This window comes from Fringilla coelebs, assembly GCF_963513975.1.
Source record: "Fringilla coelebs genome assembly, chromosome: 28".
In the NCBI taxonomy this organism is placed as follows: Eukaryota; Metazoa; Chordata; class Aves; order Passeriformes; family Fringillidae; genus Fringilla; species Fringilla coelebs.
In genome coordinates this window covers 334483-360474 of record NC_140054.1, presented here as the reverse complement: position 1 = coordinate 360474, position 25992 = coordinate 334483, and the positions used below count along the sequence as shown (strand labels likewise).

Sequence of the window (25992 nt, the reverse complement as noted above, 5' to 3'; positions counted from 1 at the left end):
GCAGCCATCCCATACTCAGCACACCCTGTCCTAGGATGGTGCATCTCCTGCATCCCACAAGAGGTTTATGTAATGCCCAACCTTTCACCCCTGGTCTGCAAAATCCTTTATCAGCACGCTGAGGGATCCACGAGCTCCACTCCAGTTCCTGCTGCCACCCCACTGCTGCCAGGAGAGCCCCATTAGTGACCCCTCCCCATTGCACAGCAGCCACCTGGTGCTGAGACAGCCCCGCTCCCCTCCCTCATCCCAGCTGCTCAGCCCTTAACAAGGACATGCCAAAGAGCACATTCCAGCCAGGCTGCTGCCAGAGGGGCTGTGAACACTGTGTCCCACACCCTGGCCACGGCTCCAGCAGAGTTATACCACACCACACGCATGGAGGTGACAGTGGCTTCTCCATCCCCTGTGGGTCTTTTCACAGGGGATTTTTGCGGGTCAAATTCAACCCCTTCTCAGAGCACATGGGCCCTGCTTTCTATGTCCCAGTGCCACACAGACCTTGCTTTCCCATTCTCTGGACATTCCCAGGTTTATGGACACATTTTCCCAGCCTGCCTCTCCCTGATGGTATTTGGAACACACTGCCCACAGTGAGGCCTGGCAGGAGATGGGAGCAGAGGAGGGAGGAGAGGGGGAAGAGTCTACTTACTTCTCGGTTAATCCGAATCTTAACGATCCCATTGGGACACAGGTTTGAGAGAAAAAGATCAGAGATATTAGTGAGGCACAGAGCAGAGAGGGGTTAGAGCACCTGCCCTGGAGCAGGCCGTGGAGAGACAGGGCAGAAAGGACACAGGGCACAGGGACAGGTTTAGGGACACTGCTTGGGCACTGGGATCAGGCCACACTGACAGACAACACCCTCTGGGCAGGAGGGAAAAGTGAGATTTGCTGTTGCTTCCAGGAGATGCTGGAGCCTTCCTGCAGCTGCACTGGTCTCAGCATTGCTGGAGGTGGCAGGGGACATGGCTCTTGGGGACACTCCTCTCAGAGGACACTAGGGCTGGGCTCAGCCCAGACTCACACACACCAGCAGGATCAAGGGATATTCCACTGTGAGCCCCAGATGGTCCTTTGGTCCTCTCAACCTCTGCATCCCCCACCCAGGGAGAGGGAGATCCACGGCCACATGAGCAGGTGAGGGGGAAGAGGATAGAAAAGCAGAGAGGGAATGAGAAGGAGGGACAGAGCAGACCAGAGAGAGATGCAACAAGCAGAAACTGCTGATGAACACAGATAAATCAGGCAGGTCCTCCATGATGTGTTCCAGGGATGCACTGACCAGCCCACCTGGGCTGTCCAAAGTCCTCCAAATGCTGCTGGACAGACCCTGAGAGGCCACAGCAGGCCAGTGTTACAGCCCAGAGTCCCAGGGACACGGGCCCTGTCCCCACTTACGTCGATGTAGTTGGCGTTGATGTAGTCGGAGTTGGGGTCACCCAGCAGCGGGTGCAGCTTCACGCGGTGACGGTCATCTGGGGAAAGGGGACACGGAGCCATCAGTGCCTGCTCACCCACCAGGGCTCCCTGGGCAATCACTCTGGCCCAGGAACCTGCAGAATGTGGGATTCTGAAGCTGTTTGGGGTGTCTAAGCCTTTGCTAAAGGCACTCACATGTGGACACATGATCCTGTCTCCCTTTGGTCTTGTCTTTCTTCTTTGAAGCATCCCAGCCTTCAAAGAAACTCTGTAAGGAAAGGATGGACATCTCAAGCTGAGGGCTAGGACTCTAGGGTTCCCCCAGCCCCAAAAGCTCCCTGGGGATCAGGACAGACAGGGTGATCCCTCCACCCCAACAGCTCCTGCAGCATCATCTCCACCTCCACAGCACACTCTGCCAGCTACACACTCCTGTTACATCCACAAAACAGCCCATTTTCCAGCAAATTACAGACTGCTTGGGTTTTTTTTTTTTTTTTTCCCTAGGGTTGGTTGTAGTTTTTTTTATTCCTAAACCTGCCCAGCTCCTTTCTCTCCCCAGCACAGAACAGGTTTGTGTGTAATAACAGTGACATTCATAGATTGGCGTAAGAGGTGGAAAGTGGAAGGAAATTACATGTTTTCTCCCCTCCCATAATATCTGAGTGCTTTCAAATGACTAGTTCTAAGAACATACAGCAGCTTTTCAAGGAGCACTAATGATTATCGCAAGCCCTGGTTTGTCCAATGCATGAAAGGGGGGGAGAGCTCCTGCTCTTGAAACAGCTGAGCATTAAACAGTAATTTCACTGGGAAATTTCAATCTCCAGACCTGTGGGACACTGAGGAGTCAGGAAATGACCCCGCTGGCTATGCTGAGGCAGAGACTTGTGAAATAACCTGCTCTGTTACGAGTGCTCTGACCTGGCCAGCTGGGATGGACATGATGCCACCAACAACTCTTGGGAAAGAAATCCCTCGCCTGGCATTACCCTCCCCAGCATCCTCTTCCCAGGGTCTTCATGGTCTTGGAGCTGCCAGATTGCAGAGGATTTGCTTGTTCCTAGGCTATGGCCATGCTTATCACAGGCCAAGTATGCTGGAGATCAGAAGGTGACATGGTGATGCCCAGGGAAAGGAAAGGGAAAGGAAGGAGCAGCCCTGGCCCATGCAGGAGAGCTGGGATGACGCACTGCAGACTGGGCTGGCCAGGCTGGCTTGGCTCATCTCAGGGACCTGCTTAAGCTGCGAAATAACCCAGAGCCGCCAGCACCAGCCATTCAATCCTGACTCAGGAACACCCCCCATGCTGACAATGCCAGCCCAGAGCTATGAGCTCCAGCTCCCATCCAGAGCTCCAGACCTAGAGCATCATCTCCTCGCACGGATCCCATCCGTGTCCCCCGTCCATCCTACCTCCCGCTCCCCCTGAGACACTGGCACAAGCTGTCCCCACCTCATACTCCTGCTTGAAGCCATAGCCCTCCGCCGTCTTCATCTGGTTGATGTGCTGCAGGAGGTCGGCCACGCGCACAGCTGGGTGCAGCTGCCCCGTGTGGTACGGGGAGCCCTTGCGGCCGCACTGCCGCCGCGGGGAGCCCCCCAGCAGGCTGCTGGACTCGTTGACCACGCTGCTGCGCTGGTCACCTGCACAAGGGAGGGACAACCAAGGGCTAGCAGGGCAGCAAAGCCCTGGGCTGCATCCTCCTCACACCCACAGAGGGCTGGGGAAACATACACGGGAGATGCGGCTGCTGCAGGCCCTCTCTGGGGACCACCAGGGATCCAGCCCTCAATCCCACTCCCACCCCATCATGCTCTCTACAGCTCCTCCTACACCACAAAGCCAAAAGTGCCCAGGACAGCCTTTTAGGACCTCAGCAGGTCAATTAGAAATCAGTGGGCAAGGCCATAAGGGGATAATAACCTCATTTCCCCTTGGCTGGAACAATGAGCTCCCATGCAGACAAGCAAGAGCTTCATGCCCAAATATTCACACAAGATCCTAAGTTGAAAAATCACCTTGCCAAAGTCTCCAGCACAGCTGAACAGTTCATTTCCTTCACTGCTAGAGACCAGCACTGGATTCCTCACACTGCCACAAATGGAGCTGGCTGCTTTGATGGAGAGCCTGTGCAGTACTTACCTGGTTTATGCCTTTGCTGTGTCATTACCAGCAGAGCCAGGCTAAGACCTCAACTGTGTTTGTCAGGGCAAGATCCCACACCAGATCCCAAAATTTGGGTTTGCACAAAACCTGGTGCTCTGAGCTACTCCCAGAGAAGGGCAGGCAGGGATCCATGGAATGGTTTGGGTTGGAAGGGACCTTAAAGCCCATTCAGTGCCTGCCCTGCCATGGCAGGGACACCTCCCACTGTCCCAGGGTGCTCCAAGCCCTGTCCAACGTGGCCTTGGGGACTTCCAGGAATCCAGGGGCAGCCAAAGCTTCTGTGGGCAGCCTGTGGGGGCAGGTCCTCACTACCCTCAGAGGGAAGAATTCCTTCCCAATATCCCATCTAACCCTGCCCTCTGGCAGTGGGAACCAACAGGACAACCCAGAAGACAACCTCCCACACCCCATGACCTGACCAATGGGCTCATCAGCTGCTGGGATTAAAGAGGAATTCATTAATTGCTGGCATTTGCAAGGTGCTGCCACAGCCACAAGCTGAAGAACCACTGGGGTTTCCATGAGGATTAGTGACTTTCTTTTAAATGCATAGAAACTGAAAGTGGGGGGGGGACAGCCACCAACCAGTCACCAAGTCATTAATTTCCCTTCGTTAATTAAGGATGTTCACAGGCAATGGAGACTCTCCCAGCCACGGCAGACAGCCCGAGCTCCCCAGCTCAGCCCCACCAGCCTTAGAGAGTTTCAAGGACAGCGACCAAAGAAAAAACAGACCTAACCTAGCTCGATGTGTTAAGAGGAGGAGAAGTTTGCCCTCTGGGCTCTAATGATCCATGAGACAATGGCAGGAAGCGCATCAGTCCCGCAGCCTGTGCGGAAGAGCCGCGTGCAGGCAGCATCTTGCAGCTACAGTAACAGATGTTATTAGCATATGGCTCAAACTGGGGCAGCCAAAGAGTTATTTTACAACTAAATCAGCATGGAAACACATCCTCCGGTGGGTGTGAAGTTATCACTCACCCTCTGATGGGAGCGCAGGGGCTCTTTAACCCTTCAATGCCCAGGCTGTGTGGGGAATGCTGGGGAAAAGCTTCCAACCTCAGCATAACCCAGGAGGTGGGATTCACCCAGTTCCAGGGGGCTGCAGCCAGATCCTGAGCCCACCAATGGCCTCAACCGGCCCAGCCACAAGCTCAGATCTTTATGAGAAGACAGAGATCCAGCTCCCCACAAGAGCTTCCCCTTCAGCACAGCCTGGACGGTGGCAGAAGCTCCAACACTGATGAAATCCATGCCCTTGGGGAGTTACACAGGGCAGGGAAGAGCCTGCTATGCCACACACATAAGTCTAAAAGAGATGTAACACCAAGCCTTCAAGAGAATCACAGAATATCCTAAGTTGAAAGGGATCCACAGAGACCCCTGAGTCCAACTCCTGGCCCGGCACAGACACTTCAACAACCCCACCCCGTGCCTGACAGCATAGTCCAAACACTCCTTGAGCTCTGGCAGGCTGTTTCTATGATATTTTGGGGTCATTTGAGGCTGGAAGGAAGCAGGGGGATGCCAGGGTCCCCATCCTTACCTTGGTTGCCACAGCTGCGGGATGGAAGGAGGGGGATGCTCACCTCTGTTTCCACAGCTGTGGAAGGATAACAGGGGATGCCAGGCTCCCACCCTCACCTCTGTTTCCGTAGCCGTGGGTGTCCATGAAGGACAGCCCCAGGCGCTCGTCCTCCTGCAGGGTGCTCTGGTCGGTGAAGCTCCTGTCGATGGCACTCATCATGTGTGTCTTCTCGTGCCGGTAGTTTATGGTGGCTTTGGTCATATTCACGGGTTTCCTGCAATGGGGAGAAGCAGAAGTGAGCAGGGTGCTCTCAAAGCTCCTGGGCTCGGATTAATCCAGGAGCAGAACAGATTATTTGCAGCATTGTGGTCATCATGCTTTGGTTCTCTGCTGTCCCAAGCCAGTCACAGCCACACATGCAGCATCCCTCGCTGGCTGCAGCAACTCCAGCTGCTCAACCTCAGTGTTCCCTCCTGTCCCCTGCCCTTGGACAGCCAGGTGTGCTCCCTGTGCAGTCAAATGCTCTCTCCAGCCATCTCCCATCACATGGATCTGCCCCAGCCCTCCCCAGCCCCAGTTCTCCAGGCATGACCCCCTGGTCTAGTGGAAGGTGTCCCTGCCCATAGCAAGGGTTGGAATGAGATGCGCTTTAAGCCCCTTCCAAACCAAATCATTCTGTGATTTTAAAGCCATGTCAGGGGCCAAATCCATCCCAAGGGGTGGGCTGGACCCCCCTGAGGAAACCCATGCTCAGCACCCACTGCAGAGGCTTTTCCTCCGTGCAGGGTCTCTTTAGGCACCTAATGAAGATGCTGGGAAATCCCAAGAGTTCTCACTGGGACAGAACCTCCCATCCCAAATTCAAGTCATTTAGGCAAAGAAACCCAAATGAACACTTTTGAGAGGTAGCATCAGGCTCGAAAGCCAGAGCTGCGATTAAGCCAGAAGGATGAACAGGAGATCTGAGCCCATGTTGGCATTGTGGTGGGGCTGGAACACTGCAAGGCACTGCTAAAATCCAGAATTCAACTCAGAGTTGCTGACCCTTCCCCTTTACACTACCTTCTGTCTCTAACAAGCTTGGCAGCATTATTTTCCCTGATCCAAAGAGACCCTTAAAATGCACTTGGCAGAGATAAGGACTTGTTGGAGCAGCGGGGTGAGGGGGGTGGCCGGGAGGAGGGTAAAGCAGGAGAATGACAATTACTTACGGGTAATAGGAGTAAGAATAGTAGTTCCTCCTGGCAAGCGTGCAAAGAGAACAGCAGAAATTGCATAAGCAGCTTTTCTCCACTATTGAGAAGGGAGGTTACAGGGGCAAGTCAGCTGCCAGAAAATTCAATGCACCATAAAGGAATCAGGCTCCCCTGTGGCACCCACAGGTTATTTACTCCAGGCAGGAGCCAACATCCTGGCAGGAGAGCACAAGCATCAGCTCTCAGCATGACCACATTTGTGGTGGGTGTCCACAGCACTCTTGTCCAAGGCGTTATTCCATAATTTTTAAGAGTGAACAACACAGATGTCCCAAATGTAGGGATTGCCATCAGGCTGTTGGTTAGGGGCCCAGAGGGGGAAATGGCATTGGGATGTCACACTCCCAGTGCACCATTTACTAGAGACAAACATATTCCAAGGCTGCGTTTCCATTCCACCACATCAGTGTTTCTTCAATAGCCAAGCACTCTGGAGAAGATTTATGAGCTCATCCCAGCTTCCCAACAGCCCCAAATTCAGGCTTCTCAACATCAGATGTAATTTGTGGCTCTGGTTTATCCTTCAACAGGTTCATCCTAGGATGCTGAAGCAGAGCTGCTCCTCCTCCTCCTCCTCCTGCCTGGCAGCACTGGCAAGGGGAACGCAGCAGCCACACTCACAGCTTCTCACCCACAGCATCACTCCCCAAAACACATCAGTGCTGCTGGCATCTGCTCCATCAGGGAAGGAGCCAGCGAAGGCATGAGCCAGCCCCGCACCTCAAAGTGTGCAGGGATGCTACAGCCCCACTCTTCCAGCAACATAAATCCACAAGGATCCTTCCAAGGTACACACAGCCATAAAGAGCTTTGCAGATTTACGGGGGCTGAGGCTCTGCCCTGCTGTTTTTCTCTCCCTCTGGCTGTTCACGTACTTTGCTCCATCCTCCCAAGCCCCGTGTTTAATTGCTGTCCTTTATCCCAGCTCTGAGAGCCCCCCCGGCCCTGCACAGAAGAAGCCACTTTTCCAGGGCGCTGCAGCCACGTGAAAAGCAGCGGCCGCATCCCCAGCGCTCCCGGGGATGAGTGGCCCGAAAAGCCCTTGCCCTCCTCCTTCCCACCCCATGAGCTCCCTCAGTGCCAGCCCACCACAACGACCATGGCCACATCCATGCTGGATGTGCTCCTGCTGGCCTGGCCAAGGCAGCAGGGAAGCCCAGAGGCAACATCTCAGTGCAGATTAAGCTGATTTTTGTAATTTTGGGGTGGGGGTGCAGGACTGCACACTCTGGGGTCCCATGGCTGCTGTTGGCAGGGAAGGGCTGGTGGGATGGGGACAGCTGGGCTCAGCACCAGTGCAGAGCTCGGGCACGGGCCAGGAGCATTTCCATCCATGCAGGATCACCAGAACAGCACAAAGCCATGAACCAGCAGGAAAAGAAGCAAAAAACCAAAAAATATGGGGGAGAGGAACAGTGGAACAAAACTGCAGAGGGGGTAGGCACATCCCCAGGACTTTGCTGCTCAGTCCCCAATGTGCCCTGCCATGCCTGGTATCACAGAGCATGAGGGCTCTGTGCCCAGTGAGATGCACAGGCACATGGAGACTCAGCTTAAGGGAGCGTCTGTAGCCTGCCCAGCGCAGCTGAATCCCCACCAGTAACTCCAGTTAGTGCTGGGGTGGTTGAAAAGGGCTGAGCTGGGAGGGAGGGAGGGAAGGACAGATGAAGCACCAGCCACCGGCCCAGGACTCCTTACCCTTTCCGAATGGCGACGATGATGGCACCCAGCAGGATAATCAGGATGATGAGCCCTCCAGCACAGATCCCCAGGATCAGGCCCATCTCCTCCGAGTGCTGGGACACCTCCAGGGGACGCTTGCTCTCTTTGCAGGCAGCTGCCAGGGGACAGGGACAGGCAGGAGGGGTGGGTGGATGAGGGTGCTGTGAGCACCCACCACACTCCACTCCAGGGGGATTGGCAACATCCGGCATGAAAACACTGGGATTCATCCCATGGGATGCTGGTTTCTCCATGAACACCAGTTATTCAACCAAGATACTACAGGGCTCTGCAGTGCCTCACTATGGCCATGGACAAGTCCCTCTCTCAGTTCCAGTGGAGTGGGACAGTCCCTTTGTGCACCTTTCATCACACCCCACGTAAGATCATCCATCCCTGGATTCAGCATCCAGCACCAGCATTCCAGCCCCACCTCCACCATGGTAACAGCATTAAGAAGGAAAATTCAACCAAGGGAAAAACCCCAGATGCCAAAGAGAGTGGAAAACAGAAGAGTGCGGGGTGGAGCTGGAATAACCCATCACATGCAGCCCAACCACCGCCAGTGCTGGTCCCAACCCACTGGCAGAGCCCTGACCGCCGGAGCAGCCATGGGGCTGGAGCCGCAGCCCTGGGGGGGTCAGGGCAGAGGGAGGGCTCACCTTTGCGAGCGATCCGGACACAGTTCAGCCGAGTTTCCTATGGAGGTAAAAAGGGGGGTCAGTGCTGGAGGAGCTTCCCAGCAGCTCCGCTCCCCACTCTCACCCAAGCGAGGCTGGGTAGGCACAGGGCTGATCCATTGGTGCTTCAGCCCCCAAATTGAGGGAGTCCATGGGTGATTTGTGCTGCAGCACCCAAATTGCTCCTGGGAACCTACATCCCAAGAGATGCTGCTGAATGATCTGCCCCCAGCATTCCCAGGTTTAGCTGGCACCACTGCTCCTTGCACAGAGGAGATGGTGAAGCTCAAGAGCATGAAGAACCCAACAGACGCAGCCAAGCCACGTGTCACCAATGTGCCACCAGCTACAGCTGAAACACTCCCAGGGTGACATCCAGAGCTTCGTGGGTTTGTCTTCCATCAGTCACAGTTTCAAGCCCCAGTCCTAGTGCTCTGCACCTGCTGCCAAGGTTGCCATGATGTTCCAGCTTAAGTCTCCAACAGTTTTAACATTTGTAATTTAGGGATGGGTTCAGCTAAAATATTCCATTTTTCCACGCAACTTCTGTTGCAAAACAAAAAGTACCACTTTGGCAGTATTGTCTTCTCCAAGCATCCTCCAGTCTCTCAAGACACCAGGCACCAATGTGCTCCATCCACCCTTGGCCCAAGACCTGCCCATGCCGCATGCCCAGGGCAGGGCCAGCTACAGCACTGCTCTCTCTGGGATCTCCAGCTTTTCCTTCTCCTCTTCTTGCTTCATCTAGCACAAAACCCATGAAAAACCCCAGCTACGATCCAGTGTTTTTCTACATCTGATGTCTGCTGGGATAAATCCATTACCTCCCAGCAAGAAAGATGTAACACAGCATCAGCCACCAGTTATCATCCAGCAGTGCCAAGGAAGCCCGAGCCAGGACCCTCCCTGTCCCTCTCGGCTCTAATTACAACTGAAGAAGCGAGGTGTGAATGACCCCAGAGCAAAGAAAAGGTAACCACATTCCAGCAGGACGTAGATATGCAGGATGAGGATGCTCCGGCAGGTCGGACAGGAGCTGCTGGAGCAGGTGATGACGAGAAGGGTCCCCACAGGGTCTCGGTAGTCCTGCAGGTGCCTTGGAGGAATCAGCCCGGGGGGTGCAGCTTCACAGAGGGAACTGGCAGCAGCAGGGAGGGAAGGGCAGCCCGGGAGCTCCCAGGAGTTCTCTGGAGCTGGGACTGGCTGTCCTGCCAGCGCTGGGTCCCAGCAATGACACACAGCTCTAGCTGCCCAAACAGTCCTTCTCCAAGCCAGGAGCAGCCCCAGGAATAGGGGCTGCCCTGCACTGGTGCTTGTTGGTGTCCTGGCTGGTACTGCAGTGGGTGGGGAAAATTAGGCTACTCCACCCCCATCATCAGCATGGGGATGGGGACAGGCACCACCAGGGGTGCTGGAGCAGGACACCCACCCATCATCTCAACATGCCACAAGGGTGGCCTGGAGCACCAACTGCCCCCTGGTCGGACATCAGGGGTGAACCCAGAGGGTGACCCAGGGGAGGGCAATCTAAAAGTAGTCCCATTTTTACCAACCCCCAGACCCCAGCCTGCCCTCACCTGGTCCAGCCCCTGGCTGGAGCAGGGTGCCAGGGATACTCACCCCTTTGAGGTTGCTCATGGCCTGGAAGTAGATGAGATAGGCCTTCTTGGGCTCCAGAGGTGGGTTCCAGTAGCCACTGTAGGTCTGGTTGTCCCCCACGGTGAAGGGCTTGGCCTCGGTGAGGCTGCTGGCGGGCAGCTCTGCCCCGAAGTAGTGCACGGAGCCGCGGGACACGGCATCGTCGAAGGTGAGCGGCACCGGGAAGCACTCCTGCCCCCCCAGCTCCCGCTTCAGCTTCTTGGGCCGGTCCTCCTCCACAATGACCTGATAGGTGCTGGTGAGGGCCAGGCATGGATTAGTTTTGGGAAGAACGGTCCTGCCCATCCTTGGACCCTGCTGTATCACCCCATTTTGGGCTTTCACTCTCCTGCAGCCCCAACCTACCTGATGGGAGCCCCTCTGCCCTGTGCCGGCCGCAGTAGCACCGTGATGGTGCTCTCCGACTCGCTCAGTGGCGATGGCATGTCCCCGTAGTCGAAGGTGGGAGCTGCAACAGGAGCTGAGGTGAGTCCTGGGGCTCCCCTGGCTTAGGGGGGAACTGAGGCATGAGCAGCTTCGCCCAGGGCAAGGCATCACCCAGTGGTATCATATGAATTATTGCAAATAAAGTAAAAAACATCTCCATGTCTTGAACAAGAGTTGAGAGATGACCCCTGGGTGTACACAAGGGAGGTTACCAACACCAATCTGGCAGAGGGGAAGAAACCAAGAGTGGGATCCAACCTCAGCAGGACCCAAATGCTCCAATCTTGAGATGTGCCCAAGAACAGCACCACTCAGAATCACTGGCACAGTGTGAGCTTCCCCCACCCCATGGCAGAAGCACACCTGAGTCAGCCCAGCAGCACCCCCAGACTAAGGTAGGGGACCCCCCTCATGCCTGGCATAACCTTGTGGTTCCCCAAACCATCACTGGTAGCCACAGGGGTCCAGCTTGAGCTGCTATGTCCCAGTGCCCCCATTCACACTCAGTTCAGTCCATTTGCTGCAGTTAATGTGACACCACGGACATGAGCAAAGAGCCCTGAGTACTGCACAGCTTATTAACAAAGCCCAATTAATCCCTCGCTCATAGACTGAGAGCTCAGACAGCATCAGCCACCAGCCCTGGGCTGGCCAGGCTCCCCAGACAGGGACCCACCAGTCTGGGGACTGCCCGTGGGCTCACAGCACGGCTGCAGCTACCAAGAGCGTCTTTCTATGACAGCGTCCAGCCACCAAAACACTGCCAGTCACCAAAACCACCAAAACCAGGAGTGAGCCAGAGGCTCCACACCACAGTAGGACACCTGAGTGGAGGAGAAGCCCCAGCAGCAGGAACGGACTGGGGGAACCTACCGGAGATGTTGGTGGTGATCTCGGTGAGCGCCGTCTGGCCGAAGCCCTTGCCGGTGCGGGCGCGCACCGAGAACAGGTAGGTGGTGCCGGGGTGCAGGTTGGAGAACACGTGGTAGGTCTCGTTGCGCAGCTTGGACACCGTGCGCCGCGGGCCCGGCACATTCACCGCGGGGTCTGAGGACTCAATGCTCTGGTAGCTGATCTGCAGAGACAGGGCACAGCATCACCCGTGGCCATGGGAGAGGGGACAGAGCCCAGATTCAGGTGAAGAAGAATTCAGAGAAAGGGGGGGGGTCATGGGGCAGCCTGGAGGCAGCCAGGGACTTTTTGAGATGAAACAAAAGCAGAGGTTCACTGGAAAAGCCAAAGGGCGCAGGAGTAGCAGCAGCTGTCTCTAATCCTCATGGCTGACAGCAGAGGTTGTCCCAGACACTTCCAACACATTCCCTAACAGGACCATTCCATGTCCCCATGTACCCCAGGTGTGCCACACCAGCCAGGATGTACCTCGTACTGTGTGATGAGGCCATTGGGCTCCACTGGTTCCTCCCACTTCAGGAATATCATGTCCTCCAGCGGGGTGAAGGTGAGGGACTCGGAGGCAATGCCACCAGGAACTGGGGAAGGAAAGGAGATGTGCTTGGATGCAGCTGGAAACCAGTCTGTAAGGAGAAATCCTCCAGGACACCCTTCTGGGTGGCTGTGGCAGTTGTGCCCTGTGACTGAGCCACCACAATCCCTTTGTCATGTCACCCACCTCCAGCATGTGCCACCAGACAGGACTGGTGGTTCCCCAGGGAAACACCCAAGGCATTGATGCTCCTGGATGCTGGTGACACTTTGCCATGGGAGGGGGAGGTCCCTACACCAGCACAAACCCCACAAGTACCACTTCCAGCACCTCAGCTCAGGCACCGGCAGCAGCACAGGGTGCCCAAGCTTCGAGCATGAGGAAAAGAAATAAATTCCCTTTTCCCCCACAACCCAATTTCCCCCTGGAGCCATTAGCATCCTATGGAGACACCACCAGCAAGCAGCAACATCCTCACATGCAGACAGGCTTGACGTGGCCCGGCCTCCCCTCTAATTAACACAACCACAATAATAACTGTAATCACTGACGGCAATCAGCGGCGCCAGGATCAATATCCGCTCCTTTATGATGGATTTCTGCAGCCGAGGTGGTCAGTGAGGAAAGGCAATGGCTCAGGAAGGCACTGGCAGCATCCCCCACTCCCAAACCTTGCAGGGGACAGCAGCTCTTCTCTCTGAATGACTTTTTTCACAGCTTTTGTTCAGGTGTAATTACGGGACTGGGAGAGAGGGATCACCTCCCGTGCTTCCCACCGTGCAAACGCACCGTTTCCACCTGATTTACAAGTTAATTTAATCAGAGGCACTGTGTCCTACACGTGTACACAGGCACTTATTAAATTCGTGAAGAATTATGGAAACCTGTAGGGCAGTAAAGTGTGTACCTACAGAGATTGGGTTTTAATATACAGCACCTACACTATGTATAATTATATGTTATTTTCTATTATTATATATAGACAATTACATCTTATTTTCTATTATTATATGTTGTATCATTGTTATTGTCTAGAGGATAATTTATATATTATCTTAATATTACAACACCTATATATTCACACACACACATATATATATATATACACACACACACATATACATACACACACATTTATATATTCAAGTACAGATATTGTGCTTCCATCCCAGGTTGAGAGAGGCAGAGGATGCACACAACAGCTCCCCGGTGTGCACATACCCCTCTGCTATCCATATTTGCACAAATGTATTTATTTACAGAATTATATATATTTATCCTGGCTTGCATCACATGCACCCTGCCTGCTCCCAGGAGAAGTGGCTCCCTGCAGCACCATCACACTGCAGGGATATTTCCACAGGTCCCTGGGACTGAGTTGCATCATTTCATGCACACACAGAATGAAGTCTCCAGCTGTGGGTCACCTGGATCCATGGGGGGCACTGAAACACCAGCTATGGATGCACAACCTATGGATGCAGCACACTTCCCTCAGTGTCCTGCCCATAGCCCAGCACAGCTCTGCCTCGGGTACAAGAAGGATGCTGTAAACAACAGCCTTGGTTTGGCCCAGTTACTTAGATTTTGCAGCCCCAAACCAGGGTTCACCACTCACGATGGGGAGGTGCATCTTTGCAGCCTACCAACAGCAGCCCCAGGGGATGCTGCTGCCAAAACTGGCCTTCTGCCAGAATAAACCACAGTTAAGGGTCCTATCATTATGAAGCTTTCAGCACCTTGGTTTACTTGCAGGGGCAGCTGTTCATCCTGCAGTTCTAGGAGCTCAAACTCTGATCATCCTCCCAGGCAGGCTGGGCCAGACACGTGAGGAGTATCTGCCATATATCTGTAGGAGGATATCCATAAATCCATCACCATGAGACTGAATGTATGCACAGCCTCAAGTTCAATCCAAGGCGGAAGCCAGCAGCCCCAGTTAATTGAGGCACAGGAAAAAGCAGCTGGAGTGATTATAGTATAGCAAAAAGACATCTGGAGCTCCTGTATTAATATTCCATAAGCAAACAGCTGGAGCAGTCACAGCCCAGTGAGAACAACTGGAGCAATTATAGCTGGAAAATAAACCACTGGCAGGGCAGAGCTGGGTGCCCCCACTGGGTCAGGCTGAGGGTTGGGCATGTGGAAAGTGTACAGAGGAAGGTGCTGGATTTAGGCTTTGAAGAGGAAAAGGGATCTGGAGATGCTTTCAGCTCCTCTCCAGCTCTTCAGGTTTTGCTTTCCAGCCTGGGAGACAGGAGTGAGCTTTGCACAGGTAATGGCAAGTCCTGTGCAGGGGAATTCCATGGCAGGCTTCTCCTCAGGGGTCCTCCGGGGTTCTGGAGGCAGCTCAATCATTTGCAATTACCAGTTCCTTCCCTTTAATTGCTGATTTTTTATGCTAAAAAGTGCTTTGGAGATTAATTCTGTTCTTGCTTAACAGATGACTCTGTGAGAGCCAGGGATGCTCCAGCCACACTCTGCAGGGGGAGAGGCCAGCCCTGGATGTGGCCTGTCACTGATGGGTGGCCCTGGACACGGAGCCAGCTCTGTCCTGTAGCTCCTGGCATATCCCTTGGATCTCCCAGAGTGACTCAGGCACTGCTGATGGCAAGCTGCAGACAGGGTGAGGGGCAGGTGAAGCCGGACCTGGGAGACCTCTCCAGCAGCCTCAGCTTGAGCAGATCCTCAGGGAGGGGCTCACCAGAGCAAGAGATTCCAAAACCAAGAAGTCCCAGAGCAATGCTGGAGCATCCGTCAAAGATGTCCTCCCACACAGGTGACAGGGAACCCAGAACAGGGGGAAAACAGGAGCAAAGCTGCTGCCAGAAACTGGGGCCTTATCACTGTAGAGCTCTCTGCACAAACCCAAACCAACCTGAGAGCAAACTTCACCAGGGAAGAGCACCAGGGAAGCCAAGAAAAGCTGCACCTGCCCGGGCAAACAGCACTTTCCCAGAAATGCAGCAGTGCCCCATCCATCAGAAACCAAGCAGATAAAAGATGTTACCTGGCTGCAAAGCATTAATTGTTTTAATTGCTGCTATTATGGCTGCCAGGCTTTGGTTCCCAATAACAGGTGAGTGAGGAAAACTTGTGCTGAGAGAAGCTGGGTATGAGCCAACTCCCACACCCTCCATTGGACCAGCCAGGGGTAAAATTCTGCTCCAAGCATGAGGGCAGTGAGTCCACAGTGACATCCCCATCCAATCCCTGAGCCTCCCAGGCCCCAGGCATCTCCCTTCCCCAAACACCATCACTGCCCCTTTCCTTCACGTCCTGTTGCACATCTCTGGGGCTGTGAGATCCTTTTCACCTCCCCCTTGGCTCAGGAGATATTCCCATCATGCGCATAGGCCAGGAGCCAGGGATGCACACCATGCCACAGGAGAAACCCCAGCAGCTCACTAGCTACAGAGTTCCAATTTTGGGGATGACGCATCTCCCTGCGCAGACTCACCATCCTCATCTGTCTGGAATATCACCTCCTTGCCCTCCTTGCGCCCCTCAGGGTTGGAGAGGATGAGCTTGACGTGAATGTTCTTGTAGGGCAGCAGGTTTTTGATGGTGTAGCGGTTGGCGTTCCGCTCCATCTTCACACACTCCTGGAAGGTCTGGTTGTGGCCACTGCCCACGAAGTAGCGGTAGCACAGGGACATGGTGTAGGTGTGGCAGCGGGTCAGGTTGTAGCCCAGCGGCTCCCACTGCAACGTCAGCTGTCTGGACTGGATTTCAGAGAAAGCCAGGCCTTTGGGGGCTCGCATGGGCTCTGTGGGGAAGAGAGACAGGGAGGGGTGAGCGAGGAGGCAAACATCTCATGGATTTATGTGTCTTATTGGGGAAAACCCTTTTGTCCATAGGGACAAAAGAGATGAGTGCAGAGAGCAACCCTGACTGCAAAACTGGGACCACCCCAACATGGAATGCTGCTGCCCTGCAGACAGGGCTGGGGACACCACTGGGGACATCTCTCAGGCACTAACCCTGAAGCTGCCCCAGGCTCATCCTTCCCTGTAGAGATGAAGCAGGGTACCAGCCCCACAAGCAGCCCCAGCTACCCAGAGAAAGGTGCCTGCACCACGAGGGCCCTTGTCATGCCATCACACCCAAGTCAGGATCTCGAGACAAGAGGGACAAGTGCCAGCAGTGGGAGGGAGTTTAATCAGCTCTAATTGGAGTGAATGGGAGAAGCTAATGAGGCGGCGCCTCTGCCAACAGCACACGCACAGACACACACACAGGTGCCTTGGGTTAGCTCCTCTCCTCGGCACAGGGAGGGGGAGGGCTTGGGGTGCCAGGAGAGCCGTCCCCAGGGATGCCATGGGGCCCACCTGCGCACTTGGTGCGGCTGACGAGGGGTGGCCCCGGTTTGCCGGTGCCCCCCTCACCGGGCCGGGTGAGCAGGACGCTGATCTCGTACTCCGTGTCGGGGTCCAGGTGCCAGAGCTTGTAGGTCTGCATGTTGACAGCGTGGACCTCCGACCAGGGCCCCGAGGTCATGCGGTACTCGATCTCCTTGCGCACAATGGGGCCGTCCCCAATGATGGAGTTGGTGTTCAGCTGGATGATGAGGTATGTGGAGCCGGCCCGGAGCAGCTGGGGGGGGGCAATGGGGGTGGGGGGCTCTGGAAGAGAGCAGAGGGGCAGGTGGAACATCCCCAGAGCCAGGCCAGTGCTGGCACAACCACAGGTGCCACGCTTTTATTTTATTGTTTACAGGCTGCAGTCAATACATTTTCAGTGTCTCTTCCCACACCAACCCACCACACTCAGGCTGGAGAAGGGAACCTTTGGGGTCACCTAACTGAGGCCTTCCAGCATCTGAAAGGGGCTACAAAAGAGATGGAGAGTGACAGGACAAGGGAAAATGGCCTCACATTGACAGAGTAGGTTTAGATTAGATATTAGGAAAAGATTCTTCCCTGTGAGGGTGAGGAAGCCCTGGCACAAGTTGTCCAGAGAAGCTGTGGCTGCCCCATTCCTGGAAGTGTCCAAGCAGGGGCTCTGAGCTGATTGAGTGGAAGGTGTCCTGCCCATGGCAGGGGGTGGCACTGGATGAGCTTTAAGGTCCCTTCTAACCCAAACCATTCTGGGATTCGTGCTGCAGAGCACAGAACAAATTTGGACTCCCCACCCAGTGGACATGGGAGTCACTCAAGTACAGGACGTCACCATCCAGTCTTCAAACTTCAGTCTGTGCCTGTGCCCTCCATCATTTTCTGAAGGCTTCAACAGCTGCAATAGGGTTTCATCTGATCAAACCTTAATTACCGTTATAAGTCACACAGCCCAGCATGGTACCGCATAGTTTCACCATAGTTAATTAATTCCCACCTACTGCAATCAAAAATAAATTATCTAAGGCCACCAGGAAAGGGAGTTTCTGGTTTTATGCTGCGCAGTCCATGTTTAGCAACTCTTCCACAGTGAGAAACCGCAATCCCAGTGTTCCAGGCATCCCAGCTTCCTCCGCACACAGCGGAGCAGGAGCGGCCTGCCACGGCACAGAGCGGGCAAGGGCAGCTCACCCACCTTTGACAATGAGCTCGGCGAAGTTGGAGACGCCGGCGCCGCGGGCGGACTGGGTGACGCAGCGGTACAGGTCCTGCTCCGCCTTGGACACCGCGTCCAGCTGGAACGTGGCCAGGAAGCGCCGGTGGCTGATGTGCTTCACCGAGGCGGCAGGGACCACCTCGCCGCTCTGCCTCTGCCCACGGGACACACACGGAGTCACAGAGGGCACGGTGGCACCTTCAGAGCCACCAGGGGTTCCCCACATGATGTCTGCTTAAAAGCGGGGGGATAGCCCTTCTCCCGCCATGCCCAGAGGGGTTTTGTCCCACAGGAAAGCCGTGCGTGGGGCTGGCTGTGGCTGTTTCACCACCACCATTCCTCACCTGCATGAGGAAGCGCTCGGCCTCAGCAGCCTTGCCAGCGGCCACGCACTGGAAGGTGGCGTTTTGTCCCGCATTCACCTCCACATCACCCAGACGGGAGAAATGAGGCGCTTTTGCTGCCGAGGGACAAAGCAAGAGGTGAGGAAGGACCTGAGGTCCAAGGAGACCCGTGGCAGAACTGCCACAAAAATCCCTCCCCACCCAAAAACCCACCCAGGATGTCACACCAGAGCCGAGCTCTGGCCAGGCCCAATGCCCACCCTCAGAGCCTGGCTCCGAGTGAGGCATGTGTTCCTGTCCCCACAGAACCAGCCCAGGGAGGGATGAGCCTTTCTCTACAGCACCCCACAGTGCTGGTGCCAGATACAGGGTATGGGACTGATAGAGGGGGCAGGTCCCCTGCCCAGCCTGGAAGAAATAGGATATGACCCCAAGAGCCAATGTATTGGGACACTCTGGGATTTTGGATCCCCACCAGCCTGGGTGGCCCCTCTTGATGGGGACCCTCAGGCCTTGTGATTTTCAATCTGTGCTTTTCCAAGGTTTTATAAAAACTAAAAGCAATGTTGCAGCTGGTGGGGATAGGGATGGATATGCAAAAAGGAGCCTCAGAGGTGCCCAGGAGATGGAGCTCCACCAGCCCAGGTAACATCAGGACACCCAGGTGCCACCAGGCTGCACCCTGGCATTAGACCCTGCACTCTCCCCAGGACCATCCCAATGGACACCAGCTCCAAGCCCTGCTGCCCAGCCCAGCCCAGCAGCAGCCCCCCTCAGGTCCCATCCCGTGGCACTCACAGCATGGATAATTCAGGAGCAAAATGTCATCCAGGCCCAGGTACCCCCTGCGCTCGCTGGAAACCACCGCCTCGAAGAGCACCTGCGGCACCAAACAGGGGTCACCCGGGGCCAGGGGGGCCGGGCTGGGGCCGGGGGGGCTGCTGGGCCTCACCTGGTACTCGCTGGGCCAGAACAGGCTGACTGCCAGCTCTGCCTGGTGCCACTGGCGGCCGTGCGAGCCGGAGGCGTTCCAGACGGCGCTACCCAGCAGGCCCCCGGTGACCCAGACGTAGGCACTGAGGGTGCCGGGGCTGTGGCCGTCCCGGCTGAACATGAAGTAGCTGAACTGAAGGCAGTGGGTGTCATTCTCACTCAGTGCCTGGAAGAGGAGCTGAGCTTTCTGGCCTGGGGTGTGCTGAGAGGAGTTCACCATCAGGTAGGAGCCTGCAGCAGTGGGGGAGAAGGGGGAGACAGTGGAGTTAACCACAAGGATGGTGAAGGGTCTGAAGGGGCCATACGGGGGTGGCTGAGGGCACTCGGTGTGTTCAGATGGAACAGAGGATACTGAGCCCAGACCTCGCTGGGGTCTGCAGCTCCTCCCGAGGGGCAGCTCCCATCCCTGCTCTGGGACAGGGACAGCAGCCAGGGCACGGCTGGAGCTGGGCCAGGGCAGCTCAGGCTGGAGATCAGGGCAAGGTTCTTCCCCCAGAGGCTGCTGGCACTGCCCAGGCTGCCCAGGGAATGGGCACGGCCCCGAGGCTCCAGGAGTGTTTGGACAGCACTGGAGGGATGCCCAGGATGGGTTTATTGGGAGGTCTGGGCAGGGACAGGGTTGGACTGGATGATGCCAGTGGGTCCCTCCCAACTAAGGAGATTCTATGACTCTAATCTCTCTGTTCCACCTCTCCTGAGCTTTGCCAGCAGGAATAGAGAAGGTGGAGGATTATGGGACCACAAAGATGCCCATGTGCCCCAGGGCACTGGTCCATGACAGACAGTGAGGATGTGCAGGACAGGAGGGACTTGGGATGGAGTCAGGAGCAGATGACTTCTGGGCAGCAGAAGGACACTGCAGTGGGACCTGACTGCTGGATGAGGAGGGGAGGATCAGAGCTGCTGCCTCCCCAGGGCCCCAGGGTCAGCAAAGGCTCTGGGGTAGCCCTCCTTTAACTCTCACAGCCTTGGCTGCATCAGTCCCACCCCCAGCTGGGCCCCAGCTGTTCACCTCTATTCCCAGCTCCTGGTATCATTTACCACACAGTTGTCACCACATTTCAGCTGTGCTCAGCAGGCACTCGCAGAGGGAAATCCTCCTTGGCCTAAGGAGCAGCAGCAGCATCCCAGCTCTTGGGGGTGCCTGGGATGTCATTCCCAGAGCTGCCCCACCACCAGCAGCTGCTCCTGGGATCCCAGCTCCCACCACCCAACATCACCAGCAGCAAAACCAGGAGCCCCAGCACAGCCTTGAAGCCGTATTTACAGGGCAGGCAGGATGACAATCCCAAAGAGGATCCCAAAGGCAGCTCATTCCCCGTCCTGCACACTCCAAGCCAGGCAGTCTGGAGGCAGGAAGGGGATGCAGGAGTCCCAGACTCTCATGGCAGCTCCCAGAGCTGTCCACCACAGCCATGGGGACATCCCATACAGGATGGATGGGATATAGGATGGATGGGAAGCTGCCCCACCAAATCCTCCCCCTCAAAGGCAAGGGGATTATTAATCTCCATTTTAATACCAGTAGAAGCTGTAAGTAACAAAACTGGGCCATTTATTCAAGCCTACCATTGTTTTCCTGACAGTCAGTTCTTCATTATCAATTAATTCTAAGCTCAGGCGCTTTCCTCCCCTTGACTCCCACTGAGCAGCTCCAAGAAAAGCCAAAGGAAGGTGAAGGGGAATTGTAGGGGACAACACTTGGGATTGCAGGGGGCACCCATCCATGCCCATGCAGCATTTGAGATCACAGGGGAGACCCACCTACTCCCCCGGAGTTTGGGACCTGCACCTGGGGGGACCCAGGACCAGGGTCTCCAGGGGCTCACAGCACTCGCTGGGGTGACACAGTGCCAGTACCAGATGCATCTCCCAGCGCATCCTTCAGGGACGGGAGCTGGGGCAAGGGAAAGAAATCCCTAAAAGAGAAATTTTCCCCACACCACTGACCTGTGTGGCTGCCTGGCCCTGCCAGTCCCTTGGGGTGGCTACTCAGGGTGAAATAAAACGATGACAATTTATTTCCTCAGAGTCCAGCACAGCTCGTTTCACCCACCAAGGGGAAGGCACTATGTCCATGCTTCTCTTTTTTCTCTTCTCATTTCCCCCAGCAAAATTACTTCTGCTCTAATGAGATCAGCCCCATTTGGTCCAGGCAACAGCAGAGTGGAGAGAGACTATTGACCCACCCCATGCCAGGGGACATCTCCCAAAAGCCACCTCATTAATGAATGGGCTCTCGTTAACAAACACAGGCCCTTCCTCTGCCCTCCCTTTACAAACAAAACGCCACAGGACCAAACTAAAGAGGCCAAGACTAAAATTAAACCACTGATGAGTTATTTTAAAAGACAGAGAATGCCCATAAGGTCACCTGGGAGCAGGGATGCACCTGAGCATCCCTCATCAGGCAGGGCTTCCCACACACACTATTTTCCCCTCTTAATTTTCTTCCTGGTGTTGCATTGGAAAAAGCAGGTTCCAACCACTCGCTTTTGTGCTAATTTTATCCTCCTCTGCTGTAAATATCTGGCATTAGCCTGAAGCCCAGGGTGTAGGTTGAGTTTCTTTTATAAATATCAGAGAAGCAAAGGTACTTCCAACTGCCAGAGGGCAGGGTTGGATGGGATATTGGGAAGGGATTGTTCCCTGTGAGGGTGGGGAGGGGCTGGCACAGACAGGGTGCCCAGAGCAGCCACGGCTGCTCCTGGATCCCTGGTAGTGCCCACGGCCAATTGCAGCCCTGCTTGCCCATGGGACGGGGCAGCTCTTCCCATCAGGCTGCCCATCCCCAGGGTTCTGCCTGCCACTGCATCCCTCCAGGAAAAACCCAAACAGCCCTGCAAGAAGGGGAGGGAAGAATCCACTCCCCCCACTTCCCTATCTTGATGAGTTTTTCCTCCTACAAAATCACTGAGAGATAAAAATAAATAAAAAAAGCTTCCAAGAAAGAGCTATTAGAAGGCAGGGAAGGCAGGAGGCTGACAGGGAGAGGGCGGCACTGGCAGACAAGAGGTGCCAGGGGAGCAGGTCTGAGCACTGCAGCATCTGCCTCCAGGAAATCCCACTGGAAGACAAAGCTGACATGTGCCGGATCCTTCTCTGTGTCACAGCCAGCACAGGAACCAGGGAACCATTCACTCCCCACTTCTGTGCCGAGCATCTCCCAAAGCAGCCCCAGCACCAAGGGCTGATCTCCCACCACCACAGGGTCCTTGGACAAACTGCAGCAATTCCCATGGGAGCAAACCATCAGGCTTCGTTGTTCAATGGTTTTATGATTGCAGCAGGAGCTGATTGGGAAGCAGTGCTGGAGCTGAGAGCTGAAGGAGCAGCTCCTTGGATGGGATGGGGAGACATCAGAGCTCTTCAGGGTGGAGACAACAACGCAGTCCTGCCCAGCACAGGGACCGGGGTGCGCAGGGACACAGCAGCTCCATCCACTGGGAAGCTCTGATGCACAGGGGGTTTCCTAATGTCAGTGAATTCGGAAGGAAAATCTAGGAAAAAGCACATTTGAGGAAAAAAACCACCCACAAATATGTTGTTTTAATATTTTGAGTGAGGGACCTTAGAGCCCCTTTCAGTGCCAAAAGAGACTCCAGGAGAGCTGGAGAGGGACTGGGGACAAGGATGGAGGGACAGGAGCCAGGGAATGGCTGCCAGTGCCAGAGGGCAGGGCTGGATGGGATCTTGGGAATTGGGAATTGTTCCCTGGCAGGGTGGGCAGGGGCTGGGCTGGAATTGCCAGAGCAGCTGTGGCTGCCCCTGGATCCCTGGCAGTGCCCAAGGCCAGGTTGGATGGAGCTTGGAGCAGCCTGGGACAGTGGGAGGTGCTCCTGCCCATGGCAGGGGATGGAACTGGATGAGTTTTAAGGTCCCTTCCATCCCAAGCCAGTCTGGGATTACAAGCTCACACTTGCCTTACCCAGCTTCCTGCAGCTGCTCCTTCAAAAAAGGAACAATAAAGAGACAAAAAAAAAAAAAAATCACGATTGCAACATGGAAGAGACCCATCCATCATCTTTAGGTGAAAGAGAGATAAGTCAAGAGAAGGGGGTGAAAGAGCCCTAAACCAAACAAGAAAGCAAGAAGGGAGTAGGATGGAAAGGTAGCAGCAGGTGGCCAGCAGCCAGCACCCACTCCAATAAATCCTACACTTCTTGAAACTGGCTGATCTCCAATAAAAATTCATTTTAATCTGAGACCACAAGACTCCTTTGGAAAGTGCTCCCTGGAGAGGCCCTGGCACTGTGAAATCCTTTTGATCCCCTGAGCTACTGCAAGGACCAAGGGAGTGATGGGGCTGCAAGAGCCTCATGCACAGCTCCCCACGCAAAACAGGGTAAAACCACCCAAAAACGGGGTCCCTGCACCCCCCTGGTGCCCCATGATCAAGAGCAAACAGCATTACCTGGTCTTAGGGGAGCTACAGGGACAGGTATCCTCTTCCTGGGGTGACACTGCAATGCTCGCACCCTCCAACCCGAGATGTCACACCCACTTCCCCGTCAATCCTGGAGTTTATCCCTTAAACTCTCTGTGCTCCTTTAAGACCCCATCTCCTGCTGAGCCACAGTTTTCCTCAAGTAGGGAGAGAAGCCCCATTCCACCCAACCCTCCAGCCCCCTGCAAGCTCCCAGGCTTTAAACTCAAGTAGTTCACTGTAGATTTTAAATTACAGCTGAATACTGAGCAGAAAACTCAACTAATTACAAGTTTCAGACACTCCATCACAAGCCACCTGAACCCCCAGCTCTGCTTTCCCCAGGAAACCCCCTGGACACACACCAATTAGGATAGCTTCGTTTAAAGGAATTACTTGGAAAAATCATCCAGGGAGAAGCAGGGATCTGCCAGCAGGTCCTGCCCTCGCCCAGCACCCAGGACATGCCAGGAGGGACAGGATGGAAGGAGAAGGTGATGGTGAAAGGTAATGGCAGAGCAGAGTTAGTGGAGGGGGGAAAAGCCAAATTAAGCCCTGGCATCAACAAGGCACAAGATAAACAGCTGGAGGCAGGTTGATGGAAGAGTAGAGAGTTTCCTAGAAAGCGCATAACATTTTAATAAACAGAAGAGGTGATTTTTACTGTTGAGCTCTAAACAAGCTCTCCTGTTTTTCTGCCCATCCTCAGCACAGGACTGGCCCTTCAGGATCAGGCAGGAGCCAGCAGTCCCAAAAACAAGGAGCATCCCAAGTCCAGTGAACCTCACTGAGCAAATGGGCTCAGAGACAACTCAAGGGGGTCACAGCAGGACAGAGTTCAGAGCAGGGAGTGAGCAAAGCCCCCAAATGCACCCAGGCATGGTGCCCACACCATCCTCCTGGAGAGGGGAGCTCCTCACAGCTGCCTGGCTGGGTCTGCTCCCCCAGCCCAGCCACCACAGAGGACATGGACCCAGAAAACAATAAAAACCAGTTTTAAACCAATGAGATTTTTTTTAAAGTTCATTTTCTTCCTTACCATTCCCAAGACTTTGAAGATGCCTCCAACTCACAAGCCCTTCCCACTTGAAAAGCCAAAAACAGGCTTTTTCTCCATTTCCCACATAAGCAGGCAGAAGCAAAGTCTAAAACGCTGCAGGAATTAAACCAGGAGGAGCCACATAGTCCAGCCCTGGGCTGCAGGACACAGAGGCAGGGTAGGGACAGAGGGCCCCAGGGGGACCCCGGCACTCACCGTGAGGCAGGTCAGGAACCAGGTGAGGCATCAGGTAACTGCGGAGGAGCTCCCAGTCGAAGTCATCGTCCTCACCCTGGCTGTACTCGCACTGGTTGGGGTCACTGTCCTCCTCAAAGGTGCAGCCAGCTGTGGGGACAGACCTGTCAGCCCCTGAGCTCCCAGAGTGGTGCTCCCTCCCCAAAAGCCCAGCAGGACGGTGTGACACCCTGGAATGCTGGGGGACTCCAGGCATTCCCCAAGGGCACCGTGAGCAAGGGTCTGGTCCTGGGTGCTGCCAGGGCCCCACGGCTCCTGTGCAGCTTCACCAATGACACAAGCTGGCAGGTCTCAGGTCCCAGGGAGGCCTTAGCAGCAGGAGCAGGATGCAGCTCCCAGCTTTGCTTCTCGGGGGTCGGTAGCACAAGGGGTTTCCCCCAAGAAACAGCATTTGGCTGCGGTGGCCACACAAAATTTGTGCTTTGACCCCAACCCTCCACCTGTGGCTTGGGCTCCTGGGGGTCTCTCCATGGCCTGATGTGAGTGTGGCAGTTCTGAGCCAGGACCTCCAACCCTGAACACAGCCCTGAGACCCCCCCTTGGCACTGTTGAGTCCTTTTGGCAGTCATATTTTATTACAGATTTATCTTTTGGGGGTCCAAGGGGGTTTACACAGCACCTCCCTGGTCCACAGCAGGCTCAGCTGAGCACAGAGAAGTGCAGCAAATGCCAAAAGGCCACTTTTTCCCACGGGAGGTGACACAGAGAGAGCCCCCCCATCCCGCATCCAGCATCCAGCCCCCTCCTGTGATCCCACATTCCAGTCCACCCCCATTTTCCAGCTCCCCCATCCAGCCCTCCCATCATCCCACATCCATCCAACCCTGGAGCTCAGGTCGGCTTTGCTGAGGGGCCTCTGGGGGCTGTTGGCTCACACTGCCCCATTGTCCCATTAAACCCACGATTACAGGGAGCAGGGCACAGCGCTAATTAACCAGGCCAGGCTCACGAGGGGCCCCAGGAAACCCTGAGCAAGCGGAATGAACAACAGCAAACATCCCCTAATGCACCGGCAGGAAAACAGAGCTGGGCCAAGGGATTATTTCTGCTGTTTTCTTCCTATTTTATCCCAAAT

General features: G+C 55.1%; 1 protein-coding gene across 2 annotated transcripts in view; it reads right to left on the bottom strand.

The window, feature by feature from the left end:
* PTPRU (protein tyrosine phosphatase receptor type U) overlaps positions 1-25992 on the bottom strand; it is a 56676-nt gene that overhangs the window by 16197 nt on the left and 14487 nt on the right. The window contains exons 2-19 of one of the 2 annotated variants that reach the window (XM_084222856.1): positions 24879-25007; positions 19157-19428; positions 19003-19084; positions 18205-18320; positions 17840-18014; positions 16639-16932; positions 15768-16076; positions 12244-12353; positions 11737-11938; positions 10783-10885; positions 10399-10672; positions 8761-8797; positions 8075-8213; positions 5237-5394; positions 2879-3069; positions 1618-1690; positions 1402-1478; positions 653-670 (exon numbers count right to left, since the gene is read on the bottom strand). In XM_084222856.1, the coding sequence (XP_084078982.1) occupies positions 653-670; positions 1402-1478; positions 1618-1690; positions 2879-3069; positions 5237-5394; positions 8075-8213; positions 8761-8797; positions 10399-10672; positions 10783-10885; positions 11737-11938; positions 12244-12353; positions 15768-16076; positions 16639-16932; positions 17840-18014; positions 18205-18320; positions 19003-19084; positions 19157-19428; positions 24879-25007 (2759 nt within the window). The remainder of the gene's footprint in view (positions 1-652; positions 671-1401; positions 1479-1617; positions 1691-2878; positions 3070-5236; positions 5395-8074; positions 8214-8760; positions 8798-10398; positions 10673-10782; positions 10886-11736; positions 11939-12243; positions 12354-15767; positions 16077-16638; positions 16933-17839; positions 18015-18204; positions 18321-19002; positions 19085-19156; positions 19429-24878; positions 25008-25992) is intronic. The other variant, XM_084222857.1, reaches the window with a different exon arrangement.